Source organism: Pezoporus wallicus, unplaced genomic scaffold (assembly GCF_028554395.1).
Source record: "Pezoporus wallicus isolate ANWC-B61680 ecotype Strahan unplaced genomic scaffold, APGP_CSIRO_Pwel_v1 contig_14371, whole genome shotgun sequence".
NCBI classification, from domain to species: Eukaryota; Metazoa; Chordata; class Aves; order Psittaciformes; family Psittacidae; genus Pezoporus; species Pezoporus wallicus.
In genome coordinates, this window is record NW_026636416.1 from 1 (window position 1) to 22,412 (window position 22,412).

Here is a 22,412-nt window from a genome sequence, read left to right on the forward strand (position 1 = left end):
CCTCTTAGGGGAGTGTTTTCCTATTAGTTACCCCCCATGAGTGGGGAGAACTTAGGGGGGTAATTGCCCCCCCAAAGGAATAATTGCCCCCCCTCCCCCTAAATGCCCCCCCCCTTGGTGTGTATCTATCTAATAGGGGGTGTAAATGCCCGGGGGGGGTAAATAGTCCCTTGAGGGGGTAAATAATCCTCCAAGGGGGGGTAAATGTCTCTTCTATGGGGTCTGTATCCACTTGGCTGGGGGTAAATACCCAATGAGCACCTATGGGGGGGGTAAATACCTCCCTTACATGCCCCCCCCCCATGCAGAGCTGGTGCCTATGGTCCGGGGGGGGGCATTGGGGCTGGATTTTGGGGGTGCTTCACAGTCCAGAGTGGGGGGGGTCACCCTGTTCCCCTCCCCCCATACACCCCCATTGTGCTGGGTATGGGGGGGGGGGGTTGGGGTTCATCCTGAGGGCTATGGGGGGTTAAGGGGGTTATGGGGGGGGGCTCGCGTGTCTCGTGTGCCCTCCCCCCCCCATCGGCCTCACAACAACAACAGTGACACGGCCAATATGGCTGCCACCGCCGAGCCTTTGTCTGGCGAGCGGCGGGGGGGGCCCGGCCGGAGCTGGCGGGGGGGGGAGCTCGGCCCCAACCGGCGCCCCATAGGCAAAGAGGGGGGGCTCTTAAAGTGGGGGGGGTCCCAAATGGATGGTTCCCACCCCCCCCCATGACTCCCTCTTCCCATGTTTCCTGCTTAGGGGGGGGGCGGTTGTGGTGTGTCCCCATCGAGGGGGGTCCCTTTGTCCGCTTGTGCCTTGTCTGGGGGGGGGACACGGGATGCATGCATGGGTCAGTCTGGTGCCCCCCCCCCCCCCAGCTTAATGGAGGCTTCCAGGACCATGGTGCCCCCCCACAACGTGGAGGGATGCTATAGGGCTACCCCCTCATTTGGGGTGCATGGGTATGACGGGGGGGGGGGGATGACAACACCATCACTGCTGACCCCCCCCCCATATCCATGCCCAGGACTGGCAGCCCCCTTTTGCCGTGGAAGTGGACAACTTCAGGTTCACCCCCCGCATCCAGCGCCTCAATGAGCTGGAGGTAAACTCAGGGGAGGGTTGGGGGGGGGGGGTCCCCCTTTTCTCTCCATCCCCAGCTGATTTTGGGGTGCTCAGAGTCTGCCCCCCCCCCCTTTCCCCCCCCACTAGGCCCAGACCAGGGTGAAGCTCAACTACTTGGATCAGATCGCCAAGTTCTGGGAGATCCAGGGCTCTTCCCTCAAGATTCCCAATGTGGAGCGGCGCATCCTGGACCTCTACAGCCTCAGCAAGGTTTGGGGGGGTCCAAAACGGGGGGGGGGGGGTTAAGGGTGAGTTATGGGGGGGTTCTTTATGTATGTGTGTGTCCCCCCCTTTGTTTTAGGTGGTGATGGAGGAGGGGGGGTACGAGGCCATCTGCAAGGACCGGCGCTGGGCCCGCGTCGCTCAGCGCCTCTCCTACCCATCGGGGAAGAACATCGGCTCCCTGCTGCGGGCCCACTACGAGCGCATCATTTACCCCTATGAGATGTACCAGTCTGGAGCCAACCTGGTGGTGAGCAGGGGTTGGGGGCACGGGGGGGGGACGACACCCCTAAAACCAACCTTGTTCCACAGCTTGGGGTCGGCCCCGCGGGACAGGAACAGCATGGGGGGGAACCCATAGAGAGCCTATTGGTACCCTGTAGAGACCCTATGGACACCCTATAGAGACCCTATGGGTACCCTATAGAGACCCTATGGACACCCTATAGAGACCCTATGGGTACCCTATAGAGACCCTATGGATGCCCTATGGATACCCTATAGAGACCCTATGGGTACCCTATAGAGACCCTATGGATGCCCTATGGATACCCTATAGAGACCCTATGGATATCCTATAGAGACCCTATGGATACCCTATAGAGACCCTATGGATATCCTATAGAGACCCTATGGATATCCTATGGACACCCTATAGACACCCTATAGAGACCCTATAGATTCCCTGTGGATACGCTTTGGATATGCTTTGGATACCCTATAGACACCCTATAGAGACCCTACTGATACCCTATAGAGATCCTAGAGAGACCCTGTTGATGCTCTATGGATACCCTATAGAGACCCTATGGATACCATATAGAGACCCTATAGAGACCCCCCCCAAAAGCCCTCCTGAAGCTCTCATCCCTTCAGCAGTGCAACACGAGGCCCTTTGAGAGCGAGGAGAAGGACCGGGAGTACAAACCCCACAGCATCCCCTTGCGCCAGTCGGTCCAGCCCTCCAAGTTCAACAGCTACGGCCGGCGGGCCAAGCGGCTGCAGCAGGAGGTGGGCACCCCAAAACCAACCTAACCCCCAGCAATCCAATGGGATCCCCCCCCCACCACACACAGTGATCCTGCCATCCCATAATCCCATAGCCGGAGCCCACGGAAGAGGATATCGAGAAGAACCCGGAGCTGAAGAAGCTGCAGATCTATGGGGCCGGCCCCAAGATGTTGGGCTTGGGGCTGGTGGCCAAAGACAAGACCCTGCGGAAGAAAGGTGCCTCCTTGGGGGTGGTTATGGGGTGGTTGTGACCCCTTCCCCCCCTCCAGTGCTTTTGTGCCCCCAATCCTTTTGTGCCCCACAGTCCTTTTGTGCCTTAAGTCTGTTGTGACCTCCCCAGTCCAATTGGAAACACCCCAATTGTGTCCCCCAATCCAATTGTGACCCCCCCAGTCCTATTGTGACCCCCTCCCATTGTAACCCGCCTAATCCTATTGTGACCCCCATCATTGTGACCCCCCCAGGCCTATTGTGACCCGTTCCCATTGTAACCCCCCCTAATCCTATTGTGACCCCCATCATTGTGACCCCCCAGTCCTGTTGTGACCCCCTCCCATTGTAACGCCCCTAATCCTGTTGTGACCCCCATCATTGTGACCCCCCCAGGCCTATTGTGACCCCCTCCCATTGTACCCCCCCCAGTCCTATTGTGACCCCCTCCCATTGTAACCCCCCTAATCCTATTGTGACCCCCATCTTTGTGACCCCCCCCAGGCCTATTGTGACCCCCTCCCATTGTGACCCCCCCCCAGTCCTGTTGTGACCCCCCCTTGTGACCCCCAACCCTACTGTGACCCTTCCATAATTGTGACCCCCCCAACCCTATTGTGATCCCCCCATTGTAACCTCCCCAATCCTATTTTCAACCCCCAATTGTGCCCCCAATCCTGTTGAGCCCCCTCAATTGTGACCCCCCCCATTCCTACTGTGACCCCCCCATTCCTACTGTGACCCCCCCAATTACAGCCCTCCCCTAACTATAACCCCCCCAATCCATTTGTGACCCCCCCAATTCCTTCATGACCCCCTCCTTCCCCGCCCCCCCCCCAGACAAGGACGGCCCCGAGTGCCCCCCCACGGTGGTGGTCAAGGAGGAGCCGGTGCCCCCCGAACCCAAGGCCGAGGGGGGCTCCCCCCCCCCCAGGACCTACCTGGAGGGGAAGGAGGAGCTGCGGCACAGCCCCGAGCCCTGCACCAAGATGACGATGCGCCTGCGCCGCAGCCACAGCAACAGCCAGTTTGTGAGTCGTTCCCCCTCCCCAGCGCTATGGGGCCGGGACCCTCATTCTATGGGGCACAAACCCCCCCCTATAACCCCTTTGTTTCTGTGTGTCCCCCCCCAGGTGGATTCCTATATCTGCCGTATCTGCTCGCGGGGGGACGAGGATGACAAGCTGCTGCTGTGCGATGGCTGCGATGACAACTACCACATCTTCTGCCTCCTGCCCCCCCTGCCCGAGATCCCCAAGGGAATCTGGCGCTGCCCCAAATGCGTCATGGCGGTGAGGATGTGGGGGGGACACACACGCAAAGACCCCCCCCTCCCCACCCCACCGCTCAACCCAGCACCCTTGGGATGGGGCTGGGGGTGGGGGGGGGAGCCTGCGTCTTAGCGGCGTGTTCTGGATGTGTGGGGTGAGGGACGACCAGTGTGTGGGTCTGGGCCGGCTGAGGGGATGCGGGTGGGGAACCCCTCTGTTATGTGGGGCTGGGCAGGTGCAGCTTCGTGTCTGAGCATACCTGTGGGGCTGGAGGCCCCTTGGTCAGCCCCATGCATCATGTGCCATTGTATTTGGGGGTTTGGGGACCTCTATCCCATCTATGGGGCTGGGGACCCCCATCTCTGGGGCTGAAAGACCCCCATGTCACATCTGTGGGGTTGGGGACCCCTGTCTCAACTCCCTACATCATGTCCTATCCCATCTGTGGGGCTGGGGACCCCCCTCTGTGGGCTTAAAGACCCTCATGTCACATCTATGGGGTTGGGGACCCCTATCTGTGGCATTCAAAACCCCCATATCCCTTCTATGGGGCTGGAGACCCTCATCTATGGCACTGGGGACCCCCCTGCACCATCTATGGGGCTGGGGACCCCCATCTCAGCTCCTTGCATCGCCTCCTATCCCATTTATGGGGCTGCGACTCCCCATCTGTGGCATTCAAAACCCCCATATCCCTTCTATGGGGCTGGAGACCCCCATCTATGGCGCTGGGGACCCCCCTGTCCCATCTGTGGGGTTAGGGACCCCCATCTCAACTCCTTGCATCGCCTCCTATCCCATCTACGGGGCTGCAGCTCCCCATCTGTGGCATTCAAAACCCCCATATCCCTTCTGTGGGGCTGAGGACCCCCATCTATGGGTCTGAGCCCCCCACCTCACCCCTTTCCCCCCCACCTCCCCCTTCCAGGAGTGCAAACGACCCCCGGAGGCCTTCGGCTTCGAGCAGGCCACGCGGGAATACACGCTGCAGAGCTTCGGGGAGATGGCCGATGCCTTCAAAGCCGATTACTTCAACATGCCCGTCCACGTACGTGTCCCCTGGCCCCCCACATCGTGCCCCATAGAAACCCCCCCTCCCTTTATTGCCCCATAACCACCCCCTTTGCTTCAGATGGTCCCGACGGAGCTGGTGGAGAAGGAGTTCTGGCGCCTGGTGAACAGCATCGAGGAGGACGTGACGGTGGAGTACGGCGCCGACATCCACTCCAAGGAGTTCGGCAGCGGCTTCCCCATCAGCGACGGCAAACGCAAGCTCTCCCCCGAGGAGGAGGTGATGGGGCAGCCCCCATCCCAGCCGCCCTATAGGGCCTCAGCGTTGGGATGGGGAGGGACCATCATTGTGTGTGCTGGGGGGGGGTTCCCTATAGGAATACGCCGGCAGCGGCTGGAACCTGAACGTGATGCCGGTGCTGAAGCAGTCGGTGCTGTGCCACATCAACGCCGACATCTCCGGGATGAAGGTGCCCTGGCTCTACGTGGGCATGGTCTTCTCGGCCTTCTGCTGGCACATCGAGGACCACTGGAGCTACTCCATCAACTACCTCCACTGGTGCGGGGATGGGGCTGAGCTCGGCCCCATAGCCTGGGAGGGATGGGGGGAGAGGAGGGGTTTTGGGGTACCGCAAACCTGAGATGGGTTTTGGGGTGAGAAGAGGGGTTTTGGGGTATCGCAAACCTGAGATGGGGTTTGGGGTGAGAAGAGAGGTTTGGGGGTATCGCAAACCTGAGATGGGGTTTGGGGTGAGAAGAGAGGTTTGGGGGTGAAAAAAGACGTTTTGGGGTGAGAAGAGGGGGTTTGGGTACCGCAAACCTGAGATGGGTTTTGGGGTGAGAAGAGAGGTTTTGGGGTATCACAAACCTGAGATGGGGTTTGGGGTGAGAAGAGGGGTTTTGGGGTACCGCAAACCTGAGATGGGTTTTGGGGTGAGAGGTTTTGGGGTATCACAAACCTGAGATGGGGTTTGGGGTGAGAAGAGGGGTTTTGGGGTATCACAAACCTGAGATGGGGTTTGGGGTGAGAAGAGGGGTTTTGGGGTATCGCAAACCTGAGATGGGGTTTGGGGTGAGAAGAGAGGTTTGGGGGTATCGCAAACCTGAGATGGGGTTTGGGGTGAGAAGAGAGGTTTGGGGGTGAAAAAAGACGTTTTGGGGTGAGAAGAGGGGGTTTGGGTACCGCAAACCTGAGATGGGTTTTGGGGTGAGAAGAGAGGTTTTGGGGTACCACAAACCTGAGATGTGTTATAGGGGGAGAGGATGGGTTTGGGATGCCACAACCCACTGGCTCCATCCGAAGCTGGGTTTTGGGGTACCACAAGCCAGAGCTAGATAATGGGGTAAGAGGAGGGGTTTTAGGGTACCACGAGCCTGAGACGTGTTATTGGAGCGAGAGGATGGATTTGGGATGCCACAACCCATTGGCTCCATCCAGAGCTGGGTTTTGGGGTGAGAAGAGAGGTTTTGGGGTACCACAAACCTGAGCTGGGTTTTGGGGTGAGAAGAGAGGTTTTGGGGTACCACAAACCTGAGCTGGGTTTTGGGGTGAGAAGAGAGGTTTTGGGGTACCACAAACCTGAGATGTGTTATAGGGGGAGAGGATGGATTTGGGATGCCACAACCCATTGGCTCCATCCAGAGCTGGGTTTTGGGGTGAGAAGAGAGGTTTTGGGGTACCACAAGCCAGAGCTAGATGATGGGGTACGAAGAGAGGCTTTGGGGATGCTACAACCCCCCAGGCTCCATCCGGAGCTGGGTTTTGAGGTTACAGGGCAGGGTTTTGGGGTCCCCCTGGAGGGTGCTGGGGTACCCCTGACCCTGCACCCATAGGGGGGAGCCCAAGACGTGGTACGGGGTCCCCTCCTTCGCCGCCGAGCACCTCGAGGAGGTGATGAAGAAGCTGACGCCGGAGCTGTTCGAGAGCCAACCGGACCTCCTGCACCAGCTCGTCACCCTCATGAACCCCAACACCCTCATGGCCCACGGGGTGCCGGTGAGTGGGGGGGGGACACCCCCAAAGCTCCCTGCCCAGTGCTTGGGGGTGCTGCGGGCACCCTCTTGGGGTGCTCTGGGTCTCGGGGGTGCCGTTACGGGGGGACCGTGGGGATGGGTTGGGGGTGCTCTGTGTATCCCTTGGGGGGGCCATAGGGATGGTTTTGGGGTGCTGTGGGTCTTAATGTGCCCGTAGGGAGGCCATGGGGATGGTTTTGGGGTGCTGTGGGTCTCAATGTGCCCGTAGGCAGGACACAGGGATGCTTTGGGGATGCTCTGCATCCCTTTGGGCCCATAGGGTGGTTTTGGGGTGCTGAGGGCACCTTGGGGTGACCATGGCGATGCTTTGGGGATGCTCTGCATCCCTTTGGGGCTTAGGGATGGTTTTGGGGTGCTGAGGGCCCCTTGGGATTTCCATGGCAATGCTTTGGGGATGCTCTGCATCCCTTTGGGGCTTAGGGATGGTTTTGGGGTGCTGTGTGTCCCGGCCACCCCCCTATTTCCCCCCACTTCGCCCCCCTCCTTTAGGTGGTCCGCACCAACCAATGCGCCGGTGAGTTCGTCATCACCTTCCCCCGCGCCTACCACAGCGGCTTCAACCAGGGCTACAACTTCGCCGAGGCCGTCAACTTCTGCACCGCCGACTGGGTTAGCCCCTGCACCCCCAAACTACAGGGGGGGGCCCCAAAACGCACCCAAACCCCTTTAACCTCCCCATGGCTAAGCAGGATTCAACGCGAGCGAAGCATCGCAATGGGATGCGGGTGGCGCCTGGCTTGCGCATCACCCCCGGGGCGCGTTTCTGGGTACCAAACCGGGGTCCCCTTGTGGTTTTTTGGGGGTCCTTCATGTTCTGTTCCCCCAAAAACACACCCAAACCCATTCCACCTCCCTATGGCTAAGCAGGATTCAGCGCGAGTGAAGCATCGCGATGGGATGCAGGTGGCGCCTGGCTTGCGCATCACCCCCGGGGCGCGTTTCTGGGTACCAAACCGGGGTCCCCTTGTGGTTTTTGGGGGTCCCTCATGTTCTGCTCCCCCCAAAACACACCCAAACCCATTCCACCTCCCCATGGCTAAGCAGGATTCAGCACGAGCGAAGCATCGCGATGGGATGCGGGTGGCGCCTGGCTTGCGCATCACCCCCGGGGCGCGTTTCTGGGTACCAAACCGGGGTCCCCTTGCGGTTTTTGGGGGGTCCCTCACGTTCTGCCCCCCCCCCAGCTCCCTGCTGGCAGGCAATGCATCGAGCACTACCGCCGCCTGCGCCGTTACTGCGTCTTCTCCCACGAGGAGCTCATCTGTAAGATGGCCGCGTGCCCCGAGAAGCTGGACCTCAACCTCGCCGCCGCCGTGCACAAGGAGATGTTCGTCCTGGTGCAGGAGGAGAGGAAGCTGCGGAAAGCACTGCTGGAAAAGGTAAGGGGAGGGGGGGGGAAAACCCCTTACAGACCACCCCCCCCCCCTTTCCAAACCCCATTGAGGGCTAAGGGATGCTCTTCGTGCCCCGCTCCCTAGGGCATCACGGAGGCCGAGAGGGAGGCGTTCGAGCTGCTGCCCGACGACGAGCGGCAGTGCGACAAGTGCAAGACAACGTGTTTCCTCTCGGCCCTGGCCTGCTACGACTGCCCCCAGTGTCTCGTCTGCCTCTACCACATGGATGATCTGTGCAAGTGCCCCCGCAGCAAGCAGTACCTCAGGTACAAGGAGAAGGGTGTTTGGGGGGGGTTATGGTACCGTCTGAGGGTGCTGGGGGCGGTGGAAGAGGTGATGCAAAGGGGGTTTGGGGGTATTGGGGGGGGTTGATGGGTGATACGGGGGTGGTTTAGGGGTGGGGGGGGGTCTGGGTGTGCCCATGGGGATGGTTTGGGGGTGATTTAGGTGTTAGTGTGGCCATAGTGGGGGGCGTGGGGATGGTTTGGGGGTGCTGGGGGTTTCAGTCTGCCCATAGGAGTGGCCGTGGCGATGATTTGAGGGTGCTGGGGGTCTCGGTGCCCCCATAGTGGGGGCCGTGGGGATGGTTTGGGGGTGCTGGGAGGCTCAGCGTGCCCATAATGGGGGCCATGGGGATGGTTTGGGGGTGCTGGGGGTCTCGGTGCCCCCATAGTGGGGGCTGTGGGGATGGGCCAGATGTGCTGTGGCTCTCAATGTGCACAACCAGGTGCTCCCAGCATCCCTGAATCCCTTTTCTGACCCCTGGAATCCCCTTTCTGACCCCCCAAACCCCCCTTTGCTGACCCCCCAACCCCTCTCTCTGACTCCCCTGAACCCCTTCCTGCCCCCCCCAACCTCTTCCTGCCCCTCAACCCCTTTCTGACCCCCCAATCCCCTTCCTGCTCCCCCAACCCCCCTTGCTGATCCCCCAATCCCCTTCCTGCCTCCCAACCCCTTTCTGACCCCCCAACCCCCCTTCTGACCCCCCCAACCCCCTTTGCTGACCCCCCAACCCCCCTTTCTGACCCCCCCAACCCCCCTTGCTGATCCCCCAATCCCCTTCCTGCCTCCCAACCCCTTTCTGACCCCCCAACCCCCCTTTCTGACCCCCCCAACCCCCCTTGCTGACTCCCCAACCCCTCTCTCTGACTCCCCAACCCCTCTCTCTGACTCCCCTGAACCCCTTCCTGCCCCCCCCAACCTCTTCCTGCCCCTCAACCCCTTCCTGCCCCCCCAACCCCCCTTTCTGACCCCCCCAACCCCCCTTGCTGACCCCCCAACCCCCTTTGCTGACCCCCCAACCCCTCTCTCTGACTCCCCCGAACCCCTTCCTGCCCCCCCAACCTCTTCCTGCCCCTCAACCCCTTCCTGCCCCCCCAACCCCCCTTTCTGACCACCCCGAACCCCCTTTGCTGACCCCTCAACCCCCATTTTCTGCCCCCCCCAACCCCCGTTTTCTGCCCCCCCAACCCCCTTTCTGACCCCCCACACCCCCTTTCTGCCCCCCCTTCTCTACCCCCCAACCCTCCTTTGTGCCCCCCCGAACCCCCCTTTGTGCCCCCCTAATCCCCTTTGTGCCTCCCCAACCCCCTTTCTGCCCCCCCTTGCCCCCCAGGTACCGGTACACGCTGGACGAGCTCCCGGCCATGCTGCACAAGCTGAAGGTTCGGGCCGAGTCCTTCGACACTTGGGCCAACAAAGTGCGAATGGCGCTGGAGGTGGAGGACGGGCGCAAGAGGAGTGAGCTGGGGGGGGCTGGGGGGGGTGGCAAAGGGGGCTGGGGGGGGCAGGAAGGGGTTTGGGGGGGTAGGAAGGGGTTGGGGGGACAGAGAGAGGGGTTGGGGGGGCAGGAAGGGGTTTGGGAGGGGTAGGAAGGGGTTGGGGGGCAGGAAGGGGTTGGGAGGTCAGAGAGAGGGGCTGGGGGTGCAGGAAGCGGTTTGGGAGGGGTAGGAAGGGGTTTGGGGGGTAGGAAGAGGTTGGGGGGTCAGAGAGAGGGGTTGGGGGGGCAGGAAGGGGTTTGGGAGGGGTAGGAAGGGGTTTGGGGGGTAGGAAGAGGTTGGGGGGTCAGAGAGAGGGGTTGGGGGGGCAGGAAGGGGTTTGGGAGGGGTAGGAAGGGTTTGGGGGGTCAGAGAGAGAGGTTTGGGGGGGCAGGAAGGGGTTTGGGAGGGGTAGGAAGGGGTTTGGGGGGGTAGGAAGAGGTTGGGGGGTCAGAGAGAGGGGTTGGGGGGGCAGGAAGGGGTTTGGGGGGGATAGGAAGGGGCTTGGGAGGGGCAGGAAGGGGTTTGGGGGGGCAGGAAGGGGTTTGGGGGCTCAGGTGATTGGAGCATCAACAAGAGGGGTGGGGAGGTCTATAAGGGGGTAGTGGGCATCGACAGGGGTTTGGGGGGGTTAAAAACAGGCCTGGGGGGGTCACTAGGAGAGGGTCAAGAGGAGGGAGTTGGGGGGGTTGGGGGTGTGGGGGTTTTGGGGCCCGGGGGGGTTGGGGCTCTCGGGGGTGGGTTCAGGGTGGGTTTGGGGCTCTCGGGATGGGGTTTGGTGCTCTCGGGGTGGGTTTGGGGCTCTCGGGATGGGTTTGGGGCTCTCGGGATGGGGTTTGGGGCTCTCGGGATGGGGTTTGGTGCTCTCGGGATGGGGTTTGGGGCTCTCGGGATGGGGTTTGGGGCTCTCGGGGTGGGTTTGGGGCTCTCGGGATGGGTTTGGTGCTCTCGGGATGGGGTTTGGGGCTCTCGGGGTGGGTTTGGGGCTCTCGGGATGGGTTTGGGGCTCTCGGGATGGGGTTTGGGGCTCTCGGGATGGGGTTTGGTGCTCTCGGGATGGGGTTTGGGGCTCTCGGGATGGGGTTTGGGGCTCTCGGGATGGGGTTTGGTGCTCTCAGGGTGGGTTTGGGGCTCTCGGGATGGGTTTGGGGCTCTCGGGATGGGGTTTGGGGCTCTCGGGATGGGGTTTGGTGCTCTCGGGATGGGGTTTGGGGCTCTCGGGATGGGGTTTGGAGCTCTCGGGATGGGGTTTGGGGCTCTCGGGATGGGGTTTGGGGCTCTCAGGGTGGGTTTGGGGCTCTCGGGATGGGTTTGGGGCTCTCGGGATGGGGTTTGGTGCTCTCGGGATGGGGTTTGGGGCTCTCGGGATGGGGTTTGGTGCTCTCGGGATGGGGTTTGGGGCTCTCGGGATGGGTTTGGTGCTCTCGGGGTGCCCCAGCCCCCCTGACCCCCCCTCCCCATGGGTGCCCAGCGCTGGAGGAGCTGCGGGCACTGGAGTCGGAGGCGCGGGAGCGGAAGTTCCCCGAGAACGAGCTCCTGCACCGGCTCAAGGGGTGCCTGGGCCAGGCCGAGCGCTGCGTGGCCGAGGCCCTGGGGCTCATCAGCTCCCAGGAGACCGGGTGAGTGCCCCGGGGTGGCCTCATGGGGGCCCTAAGGTGGCCCTGTGGTGGCCCTGTAGTGTCCTTATGGTGTCCCTATGGTGGCTCTAAGGTGGCCCCATGGTGGTGCTATGGTGTCCCTATGGTGGCTCTAAGGTGGCCCCATGGTGGTGCTATGGTGTCCCTATGGTGGCTCTAAGGTGGCCCCATGGTGGTGCTATGGTGTCCCTATGGTGGCTCTAAGGGGGCCCTAGGATGTCCTTATGGTGACCCTATCGTGTCCCTGTGGTGGCTCTAAGGTGGCCCCGTGGTGGTGCTATGGCGTCCCTATGGTGGCTCTAAGGTGGCCCTATGGTTTCCCTGTGGTGTTCTTATGGTGACCCTATGGTGGCCCTAGGGTGGCTCTCAGGTGGCCCTGGGGTGTCCCTATGGTGTCCCTATGGTGGCTCTAAGGTGTCCCTATGGTGGCTCTAAGGGGGCCCTAGGGTGTCCCTGTGGTGGCCTCATGGTGGCCCTGTGGTGTCCCTATGTTGTCTCTATGGTGTTCCCATGGTGTCCCTAAGGTGATCCTATGGTGGCCCCATGGTGTCCCGTGGTGGCTCAATGGTGTCCCCATGGTGTCCCTAAGGTGGCGCCATGGTGGCCCCATGATGGCCCTGTAGTGACCCTAGAGTGGCCCCATGGTGGCTCTTTGGTGGCCCTATTGTGTCCCTAGGGTGGCCCTATGGTGTCCCTAGGGTGGACCTAAGGTGGCCCTATGGTATCCATATGGGGTTCCTATGGTGGCCACAGCATCCTCTCTGCATCACCGTCCCGGCTCCTTCTCATCCCTGTATTGCCCCATCCTGTCCCCTATGGAGCTCGGGCCCCCCCATGTCCCCATCCTGTCCCCTATGGAGCTCGGGCACCCCCCATGTCCCCATCCTGTCCCCTATGGAGCTCAGCCCCCCCCCATGTCCCCATCCTGCCCCTATGGAGCTCAGGCCCCCCCATGTCCCCATCCTGTCCCCTATGGAGCTCAGCCCCCCCAGTGTCCCCATCCTGTCCCCTATGGAACTCAGGCCCCCCCATGTCCCCATCCTGTCCCCTATGGAACTCAGGCCCCCCATGTCCCCATCCTGTCCCCTATGGAGCTCAGGCTCCCCATGTCCCCATCCTGTCCCCTATGGAGCTTAGGCCCCCCCATGTCCCCATCCTGTCCCCTATGGAGCTCAGGCCCCCCCATGTCCCCATCCTGTCCCCTATGGAGCTCAGGCCCCCCATGTCCCCATCCTGTCCCCTATGGAGCTCGGGCACCCCCCATGTCCCCATCCTGTCCCCTATGGAGCTCAGGCCCCCCATGTCCCCATCCTGTCCCCTATGGAGCTCAGGCCCCCCATGTTCCCATCCTGTCCCCTATGGAGCTCAGGCCCCCCCATGTCCCCATCCTGTCCCCTATGGAGCTCGGGCACCCCCCATGTCCCCATCCTGTCCCCATGGCTGACGGCTGCCCCTGTCGCAGGGTCCCTGCCCCCTCGCTGACGGTGGAGGAGCTGCGCAGCTTCCTGGAGCAGATGAATCACCTGCCCTGCGTCATGCACCAGATCGGGGAGGTCCAGGTGAGCTGGGGGGGGCCCTTCCTTGTCCCCCCCATTGCGGGAGCGTGGAATGGGGCGTTGGGAAGGACCTGAGCATCGTCCGGTTCCAGGGGCAGGGACACTGAGCCCTGAGCACTGCCCCCAAAGCATCTACGTTCAGCCCATCCCAGGGCCCTTTCCCTCTCACTCCCGGTGTCCTGCACTCCATCCCAATGTCCTTCTGCTCTCCATCCCAGTATCCTTCTGCACTCCATCCCAATGTCCTTCTGCTCTCCATCCCAGTATCCTTCTGCTCTCCATCCCAGTATCCTTCTGCTCTCCATCCCAGTATCCTTCTGCTCTCCATCCCAGTATCCTTCTGCTCTCCATCCCAGTATCCTTCTGCTCTCCATCCCAGTATCCTTCTGCTCTCCATCCCAGTATCCTTCTGCACTCCATCCCAATGTCCTTCTGCTCTCCATCCCAAAGTCCTTCTGCTCTCCATCCCAATGTCCTTCTGCTCTCCATCCCAGTATCCTTCTGCTCTCCATCCCAGTATCCTTCTCCACTTGATCCCGGTGCCCTTTTCCCCTCATCCCAGTGTCCTGCTCGATGTCAATGCACTCCATCAACCCCAGTGCCCTCCGTCCATCCCAGCGCCCTCCATCCATCCTCATCCCCTTTTCCCTCCATCCCAGTGCCCTTTCCCCTCCATCCTAATGCCCTCCATCCATCCCCACACCATCCATCCATCCCCTTCCCCTTTCCCCTCCATCCTGGTACCCTCCATCCATCCCCACACCCTCCATGCATCCCAACGCCCTCCATCCATCCCCATCCCCTTTCCCCTCCATCCCAGTGCCCTTTGCCCCTCATCCTGGTACCCTGCATCCATCCTGGAACCCTCCATCCATCCCAACACCCTCCATCCATCCCCCTCCCCTTCTCCCTCATCCTGGTACCCTCCATCCATCCCAATGCCCTCCATCAATCCCAACACCCTCCATCCCAGTGCCCTCCATCAATCTCAATGCCCTCCATCCATCCCCCCCTCCCCTTCTCCATCATCCCGGTGCCCTCCATCCACCCCCATCCCCTTTCCCCTCCATCCATCCCCACACCCTCCATCTATCCCCTCCTTTCCCCCCCCCATCCCAACACCCCCCCCTCACACCTTCCCTTCTCCCCATCCCAACACCCCCCCATCCCCACCCCCCCCTCACCCCTTCCCTTCCCCCCCATCCCCACCCCCCCCACCCCTTCCCTTCTCCCCATCCCCACCCCCCCTCACCCCTTCCCTTCCCCCCCATCCCCACCCCCCCCACCCCTTCCCTTCTCCCCATCCCCACCCCCCCTCACCCCTTCCCCACCCCCCCACCCCTTCCCTTCTCCCCATCCCCACCCCCCCCACCCCTTCCCTTCTCCCCAGCCCCACCCCCCCTCACCCCCATCCCCACCCCCCCTCATCCCTTCCCATCTCCCCATCCCCACCCCCCCTCACCCCTTCCCTTCTCCCCATCCCCACCCCCCCTCACCCCCATCCCCACCCCCCCCTCACCCCTTCCCTTCTCCCCATCCCCCCTCACTCCCCCTTCACCCCCATCCCCACCCCCCCATCCCCACCCCCCCTCACCCCTTCCCTTCTCCCCATCCCCACCCCCCTCACCCCTTCCCTTCTCCCCATCCCCAGGCCCTCCTGGACCGCGTGGAGCAGTTCCAAGCCGAGGCCCGCTCCGCCCTGGACGTTTCCCCCCCTGTGGCTCCGGGGGCCCTGCGGGCGCTGCTGGAGCGCGGCTCCCACCTGGGGGTGGAGGTGCCCGAGGGCCGGCGGCTCCAGCGGCAGCTGGCCCAGGGCGAGTGGCTCGAGGAGGTGAGGGCCACGCTGCGGGGGCCCCGCGCCCGCGTCCCCCTGCCCGTCATGAGGGGCCTCATCCAGGCCGGCCGCACCGTGGCCCCCAGCCCCGCCGTGGACGCGGCCATGGCCGAGCTGCAGGAGCTGCTCACCATCGCCCAGCGCTGGGAGGAGAAGGCGCAGATGTGCCTGGAGGCCAGGTCAGGCAGTGCCCCCCCCCCCAGTTTGTATGGGGGGGATAAGGGGGTGACCCCCCCCCCATGTGTGTTTGTATGGGGGGAAAAAGGGGTGCACCCCATGTGTGTTTGTATAGGGGGATAAGGGGGTGACACCCCCATGTGTTTGTGTGGGGAGGATAAGGGGGTGAATCCCCCATGTGTTTGTATGGGGGGGATAAGGGGGTGACCCCCCCATGTGTTTGTATGGGGGGGATAAGGGGGTGACCCCCCCGTGTGTTTGTATAGGGGGGATAAAGGGGTGACCCCCCCTGTGTGTTTGTATGGGGGGGATAAAGGGGTGCACCCCATGTGTGTTTGTATAGGGGGGATAAGGGGGTGACCCCCCCGTGTGTGTCTGTATAGGGGGAAAAAGGGGTGCACCCCATGTGTGTTTGTATAGGAGGGATAAGGGGGTGACACCCCCATGTGTTTGTATGGGGGGGATAAGGGGGTGACCCCCCCATGTGTGTTTGTATGGGGGGAAAAAGGGGTGCACCCCATGTGTGTTTGTATAGGGATAAGGGGGTGACCCCCCCATGTGTTTGTATGGGGGGATAAGGGGGTGACCCCCCCATGTGTGTGTGTTTGTGTGGGGTGGCTTGAGCAGCCAGCCCCATGTGTGTGCCCCCCACCCCATAGGCAGAAGCACCCCCCGGCCACGCTGGCCGCCATCATCAAGGAGGCCGAGAACATCCCAGCGCTGCTTCCCAACATCCAGGCCCTGAAGGAGGCCCTGGCCAAGGCCCGCGCCTGGATCGCGGATGTGGAGGAGATCCAGGTGGGGGGCGGGACCCCCGTGGGGCTGGGGCTGCCCCATAAGTGTCGGGGGGGGGATAAAGGGGCTCTGCTTTCCCATCGATCGAGGAGGGGATAACGGGGTTGTCCCTGTGTTCATGGATGGGGTAAGGGGGCTGCCCCCCATATATCATGGGGGGATAAAGGGGCTGCCCCCCATGTATCTGGGGGGGTGAATAAGGGGCTGCCCCCCATATATCTAGGAGGAGATAACGGGGCTGCCCCCCATATATCTAGGGGGGGATAAAGGGGCTGCCCCCTATATATAGGGGGAATAAAGAGGCTGCCCCCCATATATCTAGGGGGGATAAAGGGGCTGCCCCCCATATATCTAGGGGGGGATAAAGGGCCTGGCCCCATAGGTTTAGGCAGGCTATTGGGGCTGCCCCTCATATGTTTATTTGCAGGGGGATAAGGGAGCTGCCCCCCATATAGGGTGGGGGAGAAGGCATCTGGGGGCTTTTCCCCCTATATCTAGGCAGGGATAAGGGCAGTGCCCCTGTATTAATAGGGAATAAGGGGCCTGCCCCATATGTCAAGGGTAGGGAGAAGCATTCCAGACCCCATGGAGTGTGTGGGGCTCTCTCTCCCCCCATTATCCCTGTGTGTCCCCCCCCCCCTGCCCCATAGAACGGGGACCATTACCCGTGCCTGGATGACCTGGAGGGGCTGGTGGCCGTGGGTCGGGACCTGCCCGTGCGCCTGGAGGAGCTGCGGCAGCTCGAGGTGCAGGTGGGCTCCGCGCATTCCTGGCGGGACAAAGCCTCCCGCACCTTCCTCAAGAGGAATTCCTGCTACACCCTGCTCGAGGTGGGTGCTGCCGGGGGGGGGGAGCCCTCAGACACCCCCCTGGGACCCCCCCCCACCCACCCGCCTATGGGCACCCCTCTGTAGGTGCTGTGCCCCTGCGCCGACGCCGGCTCCGACAGCAGCAAGCGGCTCAAGTGGCGGCAGGAGCCCGGGCTCTATAAACTGGATGCTGAGAGCTTGGGGCTCTCGGCGCAGGACCTGCGGGATCCCGGAGCTGTGGTGAGCGCCGCGGCCCGGCTCCTGGGGTGCCGGCGGTGGAGCTGAGCGGCAGCCGGGGCCAGGAGCGGGTGCCTTGCTCCGGGGCTGCAGCCCAAACCGTCTCCATCCGACCCGTCCCAGTGCCCTCCCCTTGATCCCGGTGCCCTTTCCCACTCAGTTCCAATGTCTTTATTTCCCTTGATCCCAGTGTCCTTTTCCACTTGATCCCACTCGATCCCAGTGTCCTTTCCCACCCAGTTCCAACGTCCTTTTCCCCTTGATCCCAGTGTCCTTTTCCACTTGATCCCACTCAATCCCAGTGCCCTTTCCCACCCAGTTCCAACGTCCTTTTCCCCTTGATCCCAGTGTCCTTTTCCACTTGATCCCACTCAATCCCAGTGTCCTTTCCCACTCAGTTCCAATGTCTTTATTTCCCTTATGATCCTGTCCTGCTCTCACCCCTTTCCCTTCCCATCCCTCCCCACTCAATCTGTGCCCTCCACTCCATCCCATTTCCCTTTTCCCCTTGATCCCAGTGTCCTTTTCCACTCTTTCCAATCCATCCCATTTCCCTTTTCCCCTCAATCCCGTTGTCCTTTTCCACTCTTTCCGCTCCATCCCATCATCCTTTTCCCCTCAATCCCGTTGTCCTTTTCCACTCTTTCCGCTCCATCCCATCATCCTTTTCCCCTCAATCCCACTGTCCTGCTCTCACCCCTTTCCCTTCCCATCCCTCCCCACTCAATCTGTGCCCTCCACTCCATCCCATTTCCCTTTTCCCCTTGATCCCAGTGTCCTTTTCCACTCTTTCCAATCCATCCCATTTCCCTTTTCCCCTTGATCCCAGTGTCCTTTTCCACTCTTTCCGCTCCATCCCATCATCCTTTTCCCCTCAATCCCGTTGTCCTTTTCCACTCTTTCCGCTCCATCCCATCATCCTTTTCCCCTCAATCCCACTGTCCTGCTCTCACCCCTTTCCCTTCCCATCCCTCCCCACTCAATCTGTGCCCTCCACTCCATCCCATTTCCCTTTTCCCCTTGATCCCAGTGTCCTTTTCCACTCTTTCCGCTCCATCCCATCATCCTTTTCCCCTCAATCCCACTGTCCTGCTCTCACCCCTTTCCCTTCCCATCCCTCCCCACTCAATCTGTGCCCTCCACTCCATCCCATTTCCCTTTTCCCCTTGATCCCAATGTCCTTTTCCACTCTTTCCGCTCCATCCCATCATCCTTTTCCCCTCAGTCCCGTTGTCCTTCTGCTCTCACCCCTTTCCCTTCCCATCCCTCCCCACTCAATCCGTGCCCCCCCCCCCCATTTCTAACCCCCCTCCTCCTCCTCCCCAGATCGTGGCCTTCAAGGAGGGCGAGCAGAAGGAGAAGGAGGGGATGCTCCGCCTGCGCCTCGCCAACTCCCACAAGGCCGCCCCCCCTCTACCGGGGCCCGGGCCCCCGTCCTGCGTGTGCGGGCAGCCCCCGGGCCCGGCCATGCTCCAGTGCCAGCTCTGCCGGGACTGGTTCCACGGCTCCTGCGTGCCGTGGCCTCGCCTGGGCTCCCAGAAGCCGTCTCCGGCGTGGTGGGAGTGGGAAGCCAAGTTCCTGTGCCCGCTGTGCCAGCGCTCGCGCCGCCCGCGCCTCGAGACCATCCTGGCCCTGCTCGTGGCCCTGCAGAAGCTCCCGGTGCGCCTGCCCGAGGGCGAGGCCCTGCAGTGCCTCACCGAGAGAGCCATGACCTGGCAGGACCGGGCCCGGCAGCTCCTGGCATCGCCCGACGTGGCCGGGCCCTTGGAGCGCTTGGCGGGGCTGCGGCATCGGCTCCATGGGGACGGAGGAGACGGGGCCTTGAGGGAGGCGGTGCGGAACGAACAGACCAAGGTGGTGGTGGGGGGGGGGATTGGGGGGGTAGGGGGGTGGGATGGGGGTGGGGAGGAGGGGTTGGGGTGGGATGGATGGGGTGGGGGTGGGGTGGGGGGGATGGGGGTGGGGCAGGGCCATGGGGTGAGGATGGGGCAGGAGGATGGGGCTGGGGAGGAGGGATGGGTGTGGGGCAGGGGTGGTGGGGATTAGGGTTTGCAGTGGGGTGGGTGTAGGGCAGGGCCATGGGGTGGGGATGGGGCAGGAGGATGGGGATGGGGTGGAGGGATGGGGGTGGGGCAGGGCCATGGGGTGAGGATGGGGCAGGAGGATGGGGCTGGGGAGGAGGGATGGGGGTGGGGCAGGGGTGGTGGGGATTAGGGTTTGCAGTGGGGTGGGTGTGGGGCAGGGCCATGGGGTGGGGATGGGGGTGGGACAGGTGCAGTGGGGATTGGGTTTGCAGTGGGGGTGGGTGTGGGGCAGGGCCATGGGGTGGGGATGGGGGTGGGACAGGTGCAGTGGGGATTGGGTTTGCAGTGGGGGTGGGTGTGGGGCAGGGCCATGGGGTGGGTTTTGGGGCTTGGGGAAGCTGGGTGCCCCCCACCCTAAATCCGTGTCCGTCCCCGTCCCCCCCCAAGGTGTCGGTGGAGAACGGCGATGGGCTCAGCCCGGAGAAGAACGGAGCCTTGTCCTCGGGTGAGAGGGGATCCCCGGGGGTATCCCCATGGTGCTGTGATGTCACAAGGTCCTCATGGTGATGTCATGTCCCTGGTGACCCTATGGTACCATGATGTCATGGTGTCCCCATGATGTCACAGTGTCCCCATGGTGACATCATGTCCCTGGGTGTCTCTATGGTGCCATGACATCACGGTGTCCCCATGATGTCAGTCTCCCCATGAGGTCACAGTGTCCCCATGGTGACATCTTGTCCCTGGTGTCCCTATGGTACCGTGATGTCACAGTGTCCCCATGATGTCATGGTGTCCCCCCGATGACATCACAGTGTCCCCATGACGTCACGGTGTCCCCATGGTGACATCTTGTCCCTGGTGTCCCTATGGTACCGTGATGTCACAGTCTCCCCATGACATCACAGTGTCCCCATGATGTCACAGTGTTCCCCTGATGATGTCACCGTGTCTCCGCATGACGTCCCTGTATCCCCCCGATGACATCACAGCGCCCCCATGACGTCATGGTGTCCCCATGGTGACATCATGTCCCTGGTGTCCCTATGGTACCATGACATCACGGTGTCCCCATGACCTCACAGTCTACCCATGACATCACAGTGCCTCCATGACGTCACAGTGTCCCCATGGTGACGTCGTGTTCCTGATGTCCCTATGGTGCCATGATGTCATGCTGTCCCCATGATGTCAGTCTCCCCATGACATCACAGTGTCCCCATGACGTCACGGTGTTCCCCTGATGATGTCACAGTGTTTCCGCATGACGTCCCTGTGTCCCCCCGATGACATCACAGTGTCCCCATGACGTCATGGTGTCCCCCCGATGACATCACAGTGTCCCCATGACGTCATGGTGTCCCCATGGTGACATCTTGTCCCTGGTGTCCCTATGGTACCATGACATCACTGTGTCCCCCTGATGACGTCACAGTGTCTACCCATGACATCACAGTGTCCCCATGACGTCATGGTGACATCATGTCCCTGGTGTCCCTATGGTACCATGACATCACGGTGTCCCCATGACCTCACAGTCTACCCATGCCATCACAGTGCCTCCATGACGTCACAGTGTCCCCATGGTGACGTCGTGTCCCTGGTGTCCCTATGGTACCGTGACGTCTCCGTGTCCCCCCTGATGACGTCACGGTGTCTCCCCATGACGTCATCTCCCCCCCCCCCCCCCGCAGAGCTGGAGGCGCTGAGCGCGGCGCTGCCGCGGCTGCAGGGCCCGGTGCTGGAGCTGGCGGAGGCGGCGCGGCGGCCCCTGGAGGAGCTGATGATGGAGGGCGACCTCCTGGAGGTGACGCTCGACGAGGCCCAGAGCATCTGGAGGCTGCTGCAGGCGGCGCGGCCCCCGCCCGTGGCGCTCTTCCGCCTCCTGCTCGAGGTACCCAAAACACCCCAAAAACGGCCCCAGAACCGGCCCCGAAACACCCCGAAAACAGCCCTGAAACAGACCCAAAACACCCCAAAAACGGCCCCAGAACCGGCCCCAAAACACCCCGAAAACAGCCCTGAAACAGACCCAAAACACCCCGAAAACAGCCCTGAAACAGACCCAAAACACCCCAAAAACAGCCTGAAAACAGCCTCAAAACACCCCGAAAACAGCCCTGAAACAGACCCAAAACACCCCGAAAACAGCCTGAAAACAGCCTCAAAACACCCAAAAAAACCAGGCCCAGAACCGGCCCCAAACCAGCCCAAACCCACACTGAGAACAGCCCCAGAACAGCCCAAAACACCCCCAAACCGCCCAAAACCAGCCCCAGAACCAGCCCGAAACCACACTGAGAAGAGCCCCCGGAACAGTTCAAAACAGCCTCAAAACACACTGAAAAATGCCCCAAAACCACCTTGAAATGAGCCCCAAACAGGCCATAAAACCACCATGAAACCACCCCAAAACCAGCCTCCAGAGCACCCTGAAGCCACCCCAAAACCAACCCCCAGAACAGCTCAAAACAGCCCCAAAACACCCAGAAACCAGCCCAGAAACACCCAAAGAGCCTGAAAGCACCCCAAAACCAGGCTCAAAACAGCCCCAAAACACCCCAAAACCAGCTCAGAAACACCCCAAAACCACCCCCCCCCCCAAACCCCTCCCCAGACCCCCACCCTTTTCCCCCTTCTTCTCATGGTCAGGACCCTAAAACCCCACTGGGGGCCCCCAAAATCACCCCAGGGACCCCCAGTTGCAGCCCCTGCCCCTCTCAAGTCAGGCTCCCCAACCCCCCCCTCAATCCTTATGGGGACACCCCTGAAGCTAAGGGGGGGGGGGGGGTGTCACCGATGGGGTGTGTGACCCCCCCCCTCCCTGCCCCATAGCTGGAGCAGGCGGAGCGCAGGGGGGCTCGTGCCCGAGGCCGGGACCCCGAGCGCCGTCGGAAGCGCAGGGGGGAGCGGGGGGACCTCCCCCCCCTGGCCAAGGAGGAGCTGGAGCCAAAGAGGAGTCGGGGGCCCGATGGGGGGGCCCCTGGGGAGAGCCCCACGCCAGGCCCCCACGCGCCAGGGGTCAGTATGGGGTTGGGGGGGGGGGTTATAGGGACTCTATGGGGTGAAGAAGGGGTGCTGGGGGTATGAGGGGGGGTTATAAGGTATGGGGCGGTCTTGAGCATGGGGGGTTATGGGGGGGTCTTTAGAGGAGCATGGGGGGGTTACGGGGGGGGGTTTAAGAAGAGCATGGGGGGGTTATGGGGAGTCTTAAGAGGAGCATGGGGGCGTTATGGGGGGGGTTAAGAGGAGCATGGGGGGGTTATGGGGGGGTCTTGAACATGGGGGGGTTATGGGATATGGGGTGTGTTAGGAGTATGGG

At 62.0% G+C, this 22,412-nt stretch overlaps 1 protein-coding gene across 1 annotated transcript; it reads left to right on the forward strand.

The window, feature by feature from the left end:
• Positions 1–1,004: 1,004 nt before the first annotated feature.
• Positions 1,005–22,111, forward strand: KDM5C (lysine demethylase 5C; the record flags this gene model as incomplete). Its single annotated transcript, XM_057400239.1, has 25 exons — positions 1,005–1,091; positions 1,199–1,321; positions 1,413–1,583; positions 2,210–2,344; positions 2,437–2,560; positions 3,395–3,585; positions 3,688–3,846; positions 4,754–4,873; positions 4,958–5,116; positions 5,214–5,395; positions 6,670–6,832; positions 7,360–7,479; positions 8,055–8,249; positions 8,349–8,530; positions 9,880–10,004; positions 11,493–11,640; positions 13,121–13,217; positions 14,866–15,227; positions 15,885–16,023; positions 16,671–16,850; positions 16,935–17,069; positions 18,393–18,920; positions 19,538–19,595; positions 20,785–20,984; positions 21,926–22,111. Coding segments are annotated over 25 exons (4,269 nt in total), but the record flags the coding sequence as incomplete, so codon positions are not given.
• Positions 22,112–22,412: the final 301 nt, after the last annotated feature.